The sequence below is a fragment of the Spea bombifrons genome, chromosome 5 (assembly GCF_027358695.1).
Source record: "Spea bombifrons isolate aSpeBom1 chromosome 5, aSpeBom1.2.pri, whole genome shotgun sequence".
Taxonomy (NCBI): Eukaryota; Metazoa; Chordata; class Amphibia; order Anura; family Pelobatidae; genus Spea; species Spea bombifrons.
The window spans coordinates 34,964,381-34,976,538 of NC_071091.1; the positions used below are offsets into that span (position 1 = coordinate 34,964,381).

The following is a 12,158-nucleotide window of genomic DNA, read 5'->3' on the forward strand; positions in this document are numbered from 1 at the left end:
ATACAAATGCTTTAAGAGAGTGTTAGCCATAAAACGTTGCACAAAAACATCAGAACAAGCAAAGCGTGTCACTAGAAATATTGCAGACTACTCCATATTTTTTGTTTTTGGCCATAAATTAAAGATTTCAATTCCCTTTTCTCAAACAAGAATGAAATATGTAATTTATCTAGTTTACATATAACAATTTACTGGTATACATGATCAAAAATGAAAAAAAATATATAAAGTGTTAAAAAGTAGTAGGACCATAATACATAGGAATGCTGCATCCAGTTTCTATGACCTCAGTATTACGCTACCTCAGCAGGTATGGTGGGTAAAGAAGCAGTCCTGTGTGCCCTATTTAATTGCACACACACTAACTAAAAAACAGAGTTTTAAAGCAGAAAAGTATTATCTGGCCCATCCAGTCTGCCAGTTTTTATCAGCTTTAAATTTTACTCAATCCTTGGTCTCATCTTAGCCATAAATTCCCAGACGGTGTTAAACTCTACCGCTTCTACTGGAGGCTGTTTCAATTGTCTACCACCCGCTCATCAAAGTTAAATTTCCTCTCATTGCATCTAAGCCTCTGTCTCTTCTTTCCTCTAAATGATGCATATTGAGATCAATTAGACTTTCCTAATCATTTTTATCCTGAAAACCATGCACCATATTAGCATCCAGTCTCTGGACTCTGGAATGTCAATATCCATCTGGATATGGGGTCTACAGAACTCTGGACAAAACTTTAGGTGGCCTCATCATGTACAGTTTACAGAGGTATATGAGAAAGATGCGTTTCAATATACACCAAACTAAACAGATATGATTCAACAGTAATGAAGTTTGCCATTTAAGTGAAAGGCTGCATGTTGTGAAATGAAAGGTTGAGTCTGCAGGCATCTGTAATGTGTGACCTATGGGAAAACCACTCTCAGAAGAACACAGAGAAGTAAAGCCAGCTCCACTGAGAGGCAAAGGGTTCTCATTGAATACGCATTAGGAGATTTTCAGACAAGACATGAAAGCAAATCTGTCTGATTATTCTTAACTTGGGGAATGGATGTCTGGGATGTAATAAAGCGTCTGATCTAAAGTATTTCTAAAAGCCATCTCTGTATTGATCAAAACAGCTGCCAGAATAAATATTTAAGAAATGCATTTTTCAGCTGCTAGAAGAAGGCACTGTAAAAATATTTATTTTAACCTTCAGCCTGGGAACTGAAGAGGCACCAAGCCATATGCACAAAGGTTCAGAAAGCCTAAGGGAAAAAATAGCAACAGCATCACATTTTGGGCCTTATTTCAATATGTGAAATTAACTTGAAAAAAGGATTATGTGACCACAATCTAGTCCAAGTTAATTTAATTGCATTTTGTCTTGTTTTATCACATAACTCTTTGTCACACTGGGAAAGATCACATAATTATTTGTTCTGTCCTGTTTACCCATGTATATGGCACTGGGGAATATGATGGCACCTTATACATCAAATTATAGCAATAATAAAAATAGTAAACCAAGCATTATGTAGAGAAACTAAACCGTTGTAGGGGACTTGAGGAGTATAATTAAGTCATGTACATTAATGCTTCCCCTCTCCACTCACCTTCACCTCACAGTTGAGTGAACAAACCCCAAAGCTTTCACAGTATAGATATATAGTTCATATTTCCGTTTATGTGCAAATGACGGGTTTGATAAATGAGCAAACTGATGTTTCTCATCTTCACCTATAGTCTCCATTATTCAGTAGAAGAAGCAAAATAACATGCAATTGATGAAAGCCTGGGGAATAACGGACTCTAAAAATCTTAACCTGTGTTTCACCATATCCTGGGAACTGCAGAAGTGGTTAAAGAAACGGGCGTAATACAAATGCATTACAGCGTGCTCCTTCCCTCCAATGTACAAATCTACCGGCATCCAGAAGTCGGCCAAGGGCTTACTAAAAGGCCTGAAGAAAGAGAACAAATGAAAAGAACTTACTATACATTTACCAGAAGGGTCTCTACTTATGGACACACTATTTACAAAACCAACATTTTTTTTAATAAAATAAAAAAATCGAGAGTAACTCCCAAGACCACAATTAGCGAACATTTAAATTCCTAGATCTAAGACTATAACTATCATAATGCACTCTGTTAGCCAATGGATTGGTGGCCAGCCTGGGCGTTTTAGTTGGTAAAAATCTATGGGGGCGATCTGTACCACTAAAATGTATGTTGGTGTATATTAATCGAGAAGGACTTGACCAACAAAATACCTATTTTTCTTTGAAAGTAAAGAATACATTTAGTTCAAGGTGTAGTAAATATATATAGAAATATAAATTATGTATCTTTATTTATATCTTTATATGCATCTTCTAGCACATTATGATTAAATCATCTCACCTTTCTGTGTTATGGGGGTCAGTATATCTCAAGTAGTACCAAGCAGAATCAACAAACGTATCCATTGTGTCGGTTTCTCTTACAGCTGCTCCTGCACACCTAAAAAAGCAAAATATACAATACATGTTAACTTGAATCAAATCAAGGAAAATATATGCGGTGAATTCTTGAGTCTAACATAGTGATGGTTTTCATTACGGCTTTATAGCCCAGGAGAATTAACTAGGTACTTTCATGAAAATTACGTTTTCCTAAATATTTATTAAGAGAAATATATATTTTGTATGAATAAACAAAAATAACAATATTGCATTAAAAACTTTTTTACAGTGCAAGTCTATAGACAACAAACCCTAATTAAATCTGCCAGCAATAATCAGAGTTTTTATAGGAATTTCTCCATATGTAGTACTTTGCCCCAGAGCTAATCATGTATTTTTATATAAGCCTGATGAATTGTGTTTCTGTCCCTTTGTAAATTTTTGTGGATTGTAATACCATCCAACTGGAGCAGCTCTTGCCACTAACGAACATCTCAAGTTTTGCTGCTTTCGCACTTTTAATTTTTTCTCATATGCGTTTATGATGTTATCGTAGTTTGTTGTGCATCAGTACACAGTCACGACATTTATTTAGGGGTTATAAATTTTACTCATATAACCAATGTTACTCGTTACCGAACGCAAAGAATTCTACATCCCAACAGCAGAAGCCTAAAACAGAACCTCACTTCGATTTGGTTAACGATTGACTTTTCGGAACCTTTATATTATAGATCGTACGTTAATTAATCAGTTGACCTTCTTACTTTGGTAGCATTTCAATTTCCTAAAATTTGTGCGGTATCATATTAAACCTTCTTTAACAGTGCAGGGCTTACCTGGGACACTTGCAATTTAGCCATTCAGAGACACTAGCTAATGGCGACGTTCCCTTCCTTGTCAATGAAGCTACATTGGGCAAAACCACTGGTAAGTCATCATAAGGCACGGGCACAGTTCCACAAGATGGACAATGAATAATGGGGATTGGAGTGCCCCAATAGCGTTGTCTTGATATCAGCCAGTCCCTTAGTTTGTCACTAGTTAAATGTCCTCCCACTCCATCATTTTGTGCCTCCTGGGTGATAGCAATAAACGCCTCTTGTCTGGTCAGACCAGTGAACTGGAAAAATAGGAAAGATTACAGGAGAGGTTCCACTGTGAAATATTTACTTTCAACATAACATTTTCCATAAAATAGAAAAAGAGAAAAGGTTTAAGTTCCTTATTGTTCCCGTGAACACTATTTATCTGCAACGCTATGGGTTACCATTGTAGGTAAGTTAAACATTACGAGCTGCTTGTTTTTATACTAAACACATACCGTATTTGCTCGATTATAAGACGAGGTTTTTTTCAGAGCAAATGCTCTGAAAAATACCCCTCGTCTTATAATCGGGGTCGTCTTCTAATCAGACCTCAAATAGAGGTCTGATTAGGAGACTAAGATCCAGATCCCCCGCACCGCTGCAGGGGACCTGGATCCTCCTGTCGTCGCCCCCCCCCCCCCCACACACACACACTTACCGGTGCTTCCGGAGGTGAAGTTGGCAGCGGGGGTTTGTATGCGTCCGTCGCAAATACCTTCCCCGACTGTCAGAGTTCAGAGTTCCAGAGTTCCTGATCTCTGACAGCCGGGGAAGGTATTTGCGACGGACGCATACAAACCCCCGCTGCCAACTCCACCTCCTTCCGGCTGCCGCGGAATGAGACGTCAACCCGCTGCCCCGGCAATACAGCAGGAAATTGGAAGCACCGGTAAGTAAGTAAGTAAGTAAGTAAGTAAGTAAGTAAGTGTGTGTGTGTGTGTGTGTGTGTGTGTGTGTGTGTGTGTGATTTCTGGAATGCCTTACACCCCTATATGCCACTCTGGCACTTAGGGGGTTAAAAGGCATATTATGGGGCAGAGTGGCATATAGGGAGGTATAAGGCATTTCAGGAGGCAGAGTGGCGTTAAGGGGGCATTTAATAGTGCACTCTGCCTCCTGAAATGCCTTATACCTCCCTATATGCCACTCTGCCCCATAATATGCCTTTTAACCCCCTAAATGCCAGAGTGGCATATAGAGGTATAAGGCATTTCTGGAGGCAGAGTGCTCTATATAATGCCTTTTAACTCCCTTAATGCCACTCTGCCTCCTGGAATGCCTTATACCTCCCTATATGCCACTCTGCCCCATAATATGCATTTTAACCCCCTAAATGCCAGAATGGGATATAGGGGTATAAGGCATTTCTGGAGGCAGAGTGGCACATAGGGGGTCAAAAGGCATACCATGGGGCACAGTGGCATATAGAGGGTTAAAAGGCATATCATGGGCCACAGTGCCATATTGGTGTGGCAAGCCTGGGGGCAGATGTGCGTAACTGGGGGACAGGTTGGAAAATATAATAGAAAATATAAAAGAAATAAAAACAAAAAAAAAATATTTTTCTCAATCATAGCTTTTATTAAAAAAAATAGTTTACATGAATTAACATTTACTGGTAAAACTTTTTTCCTTTAGGGTCGTCTTATATTCAGGCTTTTTCTTTTTTTTCCTAAGTTAATATTCAGATTTTGGGGGGTCGTCTTATAATCAGGGTCGTCTTATAATCGAGCAAATACGGTACATAAAGCAAATATGCATTATTAAAAACATTTAGTATGTGAAAACATGTGTTATGTTTATTTTTCTATGTGGTTATAAATATAGTATAAGAATTATGGTAGGTGTTACTTTTTTTTAGAAGTTCGAATAAGAAATTAGTGGTGCTTAATATGTAAATTCACATACAACATATTAGACACTAAAATATATTTTCCTGCTAATAATGCCCCCCCGACCCTTTAATAATAAGGCTGCCATGCCCACTATGTTTCCTGAGTCAAAGAAAAAAGTTAAGGAGTTCTGCATACAGTATAAAAAATTGACAAAACCTGGATGTATTTCATTTTCCTTCTATAAACTCACTTTTTTTAATCAAGGTCACATTGTTTTATTGTTATGTCATATTGATGGATTACACAACAAACCAGTGGTCCACCATAATAGACCTGCTTGCTGCCTTTGTGGTCAGTCATGTAATATCACAGGTGACCTTCCCTGCTCGGCATCATACTGATCCGATTCTTTATGGCGATACTAATAAAATTCGTACCTCCATAGACATAAAGCTATTTTATTGCTTGCCACAAGGCAGTATGAAAGGCGTCAAGATGTTTGTCCCCACTAAGGAGTGCTGTAACCACTTAAGACTTTTTTTTATTAAACATACACAACTGTAATAAATACACACAAATATAGTTATACAAAGATCCAGCAATATTAGTAACAGTCATGAATTAAGACCACCGACTAAATTAATAATATAGGATTGATATCAAGGTCTGATATCAAATCTGAGCCTAAGAATTAGGTAATCATATGTCCCTAACGAGTAGTTACGGTAGCATTTGAATATACAATGCAGCGTTAAGTAGGGGCCTTGAGGGCTGTATTGAAATGATATTGAACATAAAAAATAAAAGTCACACCAAGGAACAATACAAGACACATACATCCATCGGCGGCGGCAGCTTCGTGTTTAATATCGGCATATTTACTGCATGCCCACCAGATATGAAATTGTGTCCCTTCCTCGTTTCCACATCTCCAGCATAAGTTAGAGGTCGAATTAGAGAATCTGTTTAAGCGGGAGGGAACTAGATACCATCTATACAGTAATTTAAAAAACATCTCCTGAAGATTAACTGAACAGACTGACTTCCTAACCTGTAGCCATACATTAGACCAGCTTTCCATAGGAAAAGTAATCTCACAATCACTTTGCCATTTCTCTATTGACAGAGGTAGTATATCTTTTTCATGCATATCAAGGTATTGTGATATCCTAGAAATTACATTTGTTTTATACAGTTTTTAATAAATGTGTCACGTTCTGATGGTGGGTGGACCACCCTGTATCTCACAAAGTGCCTCACTCTAAGGTATGACAATAACTCGTTATCTGAGAGCGAGAACCTGCCCTGAAGATCCATAAAGCTCAAAAACAAGCCATCCAGTTTCAAATCCCCAAATGTCAAGATATTATTTTGCATCCAGCCCATTAAATCTATATTCTGAATATAGTAAGTAAGCACCTTGAGAGGGGTGCGAGCAGTGAACTCTGCTTCTAAGCCTTGCATTGCCCTAAACTTATAACTTGTTTTTATTGTGTCAATTACAATTGGGTTCTTAAAAGTTTTGTTGTCTCGAAATGGCAGGATTGAGCCAAAACAAATTAAATAGTTCATGCTCGTTTGTCTGGATGGGTTCGCAATTCAGCCATCCAAGATTTTTATCTTTTTTAATATCCCAGTGCAATACGTACATGAACATTGCAGCTTCATGTAACATTCTTAACTCTGGAAAACCCAGCCCGAGGGATCTATAGCTCCTTCTTATCGTTTTCTGACTAATTCTAGATTTACCGTGTTTCCAAACAAATGAAAAAAAGTTTCGAGAGTTTATCCAGAATACGCCCAGAAACTCGAAGATTTTTGGAATCAGGTAAGATTTTAACAAATTAATTCTTCCTAGCCAGGAAAATTCCAACGACTTCATTTTTCGATTTGGAAGAGGAGCTCTTTCGTCAGGATTTCAAAATCAATGGGGACTAGATTCTTTAAGTTAAGGTAGTCCACCCAATCATTTGAATAGTCAAAATGATAACGGTCGGAAATGAAAAGTTTTTGCAGAGGAGAAAGATAAGCGGTCATCACCTGTGTCTAAGAAAGGTTTAATTTATAATTAGAGTATGCACTAAACTCTTGAACAGCCGTCAGGAGCGCAGGGACAGATACCTCCGGATCAGTCAAAGTGAGAATAATATCGTCAGCATATAGAGTTATTTTAGAAGACTGCTCCTTAAATGTAATCCCTTTAATTTCACATGTTGATTTAATCAGTATAGCTAAAGGCTCGATTGATAGAGCATAAAGTAAAGGAGCCAACGGGCATCCCTGTCGGGTGCCATTGTTAATATCAAAAAAGGTAGAATTAAGAGAGGGTCCTGTCACCTTAGCGCTAGGGTTAGTATATAGAGCCATTGTGCTTTTTTTTTGAAAGGGCCAGTGATCCTGACAGCGTCCAAGGTGACACTCAAAAAATTCCAGCTTACTCTATCAAATGCCTTCTCTGCATCTAGAGCCAGGAAGACAGAGGGATTCGAGGAGGAATGAACCTGTGAGATCAAATCGATTATCCTATCCGGATCTACCTCTGATAAAGCCGGACTGGTCTGGATGTATCAGATCTGTTATTATTACATTCAATCTATCAGCCAGAATTTTAGAATAAATCTTTGTATCAAGATTAATTAACAAGATTGGTCTGTAGTTTGCAAGAAACTCTTTAACAACTCTTGAGGTTTTGATTGCTTGTGCCACCTCCCATCAGAGAGATGTGTATTAAGGCAAGGGGTTGCCCTGAGAAGTAAACGGTTAACTAGGAGATGGTGACTCAGATTGTGAGAGAGCACACAGTAAATAGTATTGGAGGCATTTACACGCACAAACAATACATATTCTTTTTTTAGGATTTAAATATTTTACTATTCTTTTTTAAGGATTTAAATATTTTACTATGTATAAAGTGATTTTATTTGTAGTGTGTCCCATGTATTCTAGAAAATGGTCTGACTCACTGGACCGTTCTTTTCCTTTGACCTTTGGTGGTCTGGCTATGCAATGTATTTTCTGAAAAAGGCTAATGTTAATGTATGACAATATAAGTACAAAAATAAACAAATAGAATGATATGTTTATAGAAATACATATTAAGATGTGGAGTAATCGGTAAACATACGTTGATTCAGATATATATATATATAATGTCTAAGACAAAATAATTCAAACCGACCTTTCCTGAGTTTATAATCTTCTCTGTATCATCATTGGTTCGTTCAGTAACCCTGATATAGGACAGTCCCAATTTATCAGCTATAGCTGCATCCTCCAGACTGGTGCTAGGGATACCTGCCAAGAAGATATTCTTAACATTAATATATGATTCAACCAACGTTGGCATATTCTTTCTGTACATGTTAAAAAGCCAAAATTCTTCTATTTCTCGACATCGAGGCATTACCGCAACATTTGGGTGCAGAAAGCAAACGTATTTCACTTTCTGCATGCGTTTAAAGCCATGACGGTCCTGGCACGCCAATTGTCGCTAACCGGATATTAGTTCATGACGTGCCCGGACCGTCAATTGTCATTAAGGGGTTAATTGTGTTGTTCTTGGAAAGACCAGAGGTCCAAGCCCTCTGCTAATCTTTGTTTCTAAAGTTTGGTAATTACTTACCGATTCTAGTGTCTAGATAGCCCTCAAACTCAGATTTTGCAGAAATAACAACAGGAATCTCTTGCTTAGTAAATAGATTTACAGCAGACACGCGGGTAAGGCAATCTGTAAGAAAAATAGTGAAACATGAGCATTGCACAAATACATTCAAACATGTTCCTTAAACTCACAAGGAATTTACCTTTAATGTGATGTCGCCATTGTAACTATCTTTCTATGAAGCTAATTATGCTGCGCTGTACAAATTGAATAATGATTTCCCTGGTAACTCTACCAACTGTCTTGTGAAAGCTTGAGTTTCACTTGGAGATTAGACTTATCTTGTTATTTCTGCTAATAAAGTGGAAAAAGAAAAGGGGTCAGGGCTCATGATAATCGAGGTGGGTGCTACACACATGTATTCCTTTGAAGCATAATTAATTCTTGCTTGGACAATTAATTTTGATCACATTTTTTGGAAGAGAAAACAGAAAGGGACGAGTGTATACGTGCATATGTATGCATATGTATGCATAAGGGAAGAGAGAAGTAGAGAGATTGAGTAAGAGTAGTCAGAGGATGCTTATCTTGTCTTGTTGGCCCTCACTGGTACCAAGTTGTGCGTAAAGACAAACAAGGGAAGAGAGTGAGCATCTGAAGGCACAGAGTGTCATTTTTATAAGAAAGGGTTTATTATCTTTATTAAAATCTCTAAACTCCATTTTATGATAAAACAGCTAAGGCTTTTGTTATTGTTATTATTATTTTATCCTCTCTCATTTAGTTCAACCACACAAATACCATATTGTTTTATTATTATTTCAGGTCAAACTGGCCATTTTTTTTTGTTTTTGGAAGCCATTTATAAACAGCACGTATAACAAAAAATTTTAATTATACATGGGAATTATTTTTTAAAAGTGTTTCCTATAAAAACTATACATAGTGAGTGCAGAAGAAAAAAAAAATACATATATCTGTATATTAAGGTATATGTCCTGATTTTGGAAATTGTACATGTAGATCATGTTTATTACATGTAGTAGTGTTAAAATTGGATCATATATAGCTTTTATTTTTTTAGTTTATGTGTTACCTTAAATGTACATATCTGCACTGACATTTTCCTCCCACCTCAAAGTGTTAAAAAGTGGGAGAAAAGGGGGGGGGGCAAACCTAGGATATAAAGAATAAAAAAGTTGAAGCACATGTACGAAGACTGCTGATCACACTATAATACAGTGATCCAGAAGCAAAAAATGCATTTGCTCGATTATAAGACGAGGTTTTTTCCAGAGCAAATGCTCTGAAAAAAACCCCTCGTCTTATAATCGGGGTCGTCTTCTAATCAGACCCCAAAAAAATGCTGGCGCCATGCTGCTTACCGGTCGCGAGCAGCGTCTCTTCTGTTAGAAGCAGGGCAGGAAGCTTGCAGCGTCCTCACAGAACTCTATCTCCCCCCTCCCTCCTCTGAGGGCGGGGCCAGAGAAGTTGCTACAGCCGGTCCCCTGCAGAAGTCTGCGAGTGGGAGATCTGCAGTTCAGGTGAGGGGGTGGGGGAGGGTTTTTGAGTATGTGTGAAGTGTGTGTGATTAAGGGAATGAATGAGTATTTAAATGTTTGTGAATGAGTGTGAGTGTGTGTGTGATAGCATGGATGTGTAAGGGGGGTGGGGGTTGTAGCATGGCATATGGAGGCTGTAATCCCACTGCTATCATCCCCAGGTTCCAGCATGTACTGGCTGCCTTGGCTTGATAGGAGTGTGATTGCTGTTAGCAGTTTGATATATATATATATATATCAAACTGCTAACAGCAATCACACTCCTATCAAGCCAAGGCAGCCAGTACATGCTGGGTTAAAAGGCATATCATGGGGCTGAGTGGCATATAGGGGGTTAAAATGCATTTCTGGACCTCCAGAAATGTATTTTAACCCCCTATATGCCACTCAGCCCCATGATATGCCTATATACCTCCAGAAATGCTTTATACCCCCCTATATGCCACTCAGCCCCATGATATGCCTTTTAACCCCCTATATGCCAGAGTGGCATACAGGGGTATAAGGCATATCATGGGGCAGAGTGGCAAATAGGGGGGTATAAAGCATTTCTGGGGGCAGAGTGGCATAACTGGGGGGGGCAGGTTGGCAAATAAAAGGAAATTTAAAAAATATATTTTTCTCAATCATAGCTTTTATTAAACATGAAAATAATTTACATTAATTAATATTTACTGGTAAAACTTTTTCCCTATAGGGTAGTCTTATATTCAGGCTTTTTGTTTTTTTCCTAAATTAATATTTTGATTTTGGGGGTCGTCTTATAATCAGGGTCGTCTTATAATCGAGCAAATACGGTAAATACACACACACACACACACACACACACACACACACACACACACACACACACACACACACACTGTCAAGGGCTATATGCATATGACTGGTTTCTCAGACAATCACATGCAAGGAAATCCCTCCCTATTGGGTGCTTTGAGTCTGCTTGCCAGCAAGCAGCAAACAGGTACGCTAAATATACCAAAACGGAAAATGTGTGGAATAAGTTTAGATGATAGCACCACCAAATGCATAATTTCTCACCTGTGCCAGCCGTGAATGCTTCTTGCAGCTGTTCTTTTAGGCTGCTGTTCCCATGAAGAAGTCTATGGTTTGGTAAAATTGCTATATGTGATGCTCCATAAATAGCCTCAGGATTAAAGGCATATGCTGAAATCTTCTCTCCCGTTTCCACATCATCCACCTTTTAAGAAAATACATTGTTTTTATTTTTGTTGTTACCATTTAGTGCAGAAATTTTCCTTGGTGTATTTTGATTGAGTGAATGAATGAATGAATGAATCATTTGTGGGATAAATTCTTTTGCTGAAGTTTGTTCTTGAAATTATCGTATTGACTCTGCATCTTGAACTAATTTATTGCGGGGAGAGCGGAACACTAAGATTGTTCATTAGTATTTATCTTTTCTGTTCAGAATGATGCCTTCTGTGAAATAAGGCTAATGGTTAAATGAATCAGCTCTGGTTATTTAACATGTTTTTTTAGCATAGGTTGTTAAGTAACTAGTTTGCAATCCTTGCCAGCCACTGACAAGGACTCCTAATGTAAGGTTTTACAAAGTTCATGTATGCCAATCGCAGAAAGGTTAAAATCACCTTAAACCCTAAGGTAATTGACTAATTTAAAGCTTTCTGGTTTTGGGATTTATAGGCAAAACATGTAATGTAATAACATTGTATATTTTTATCAAATCCCAACTATGCACTATTACTATAGGAACTAAAAGATTTTATTCCCGATCAAGTCTGACACATACATATATTTAGAAAACTATGTTGGACACAACTTGTTCATTCGCCAAAAATATACTGATCTCTTTACCGCCAATCAGCTGAAACTTGGCT

General features: G+C 37.9%; 1 protein-coding gene across 2 annotated transcripts in view; it reads right to left on the minus strand.

Moving 5' to 3' along the window:
- LARS2 (leucyl-tRNA synthetase 2, mitochondrial) overlaps positions 1–12,158 on the minus strand; it is a 56,926-nt gene that overhangs the window by 10,113 nt on the left and 34,655 nt on the right. For both annotated transcript variants that reach the window (XM_053467007.1, XM_053467006.1), the window contains exons 9-14: positions 11,338–11,497; positions 8,753–8,857; positions 8,309–8,424; positions 3,266–3,549; positions 2,386–2,484; positions 1,806–1,943 (exon numbers count right to left, since the gene is read on the minus strand). In XM_053467007.1, the coding sequence (XP_053322982.1) occupies positions 1,806–1,943; positions 2,386–2,484; positions 3,266–3,549; positions 8,309–8,424; positions 8,753–8,857; positions 11,338–11,497 (902 nt within the window). The remainder of the gene's footprint in view (positions 1–1,805; positions 1,944–2,385; positions 2,485–3,265; positions 3,550–8,308; positions 8,425–8,752; positions 8,858–11,337; positions 11,498–12,158) is intronic.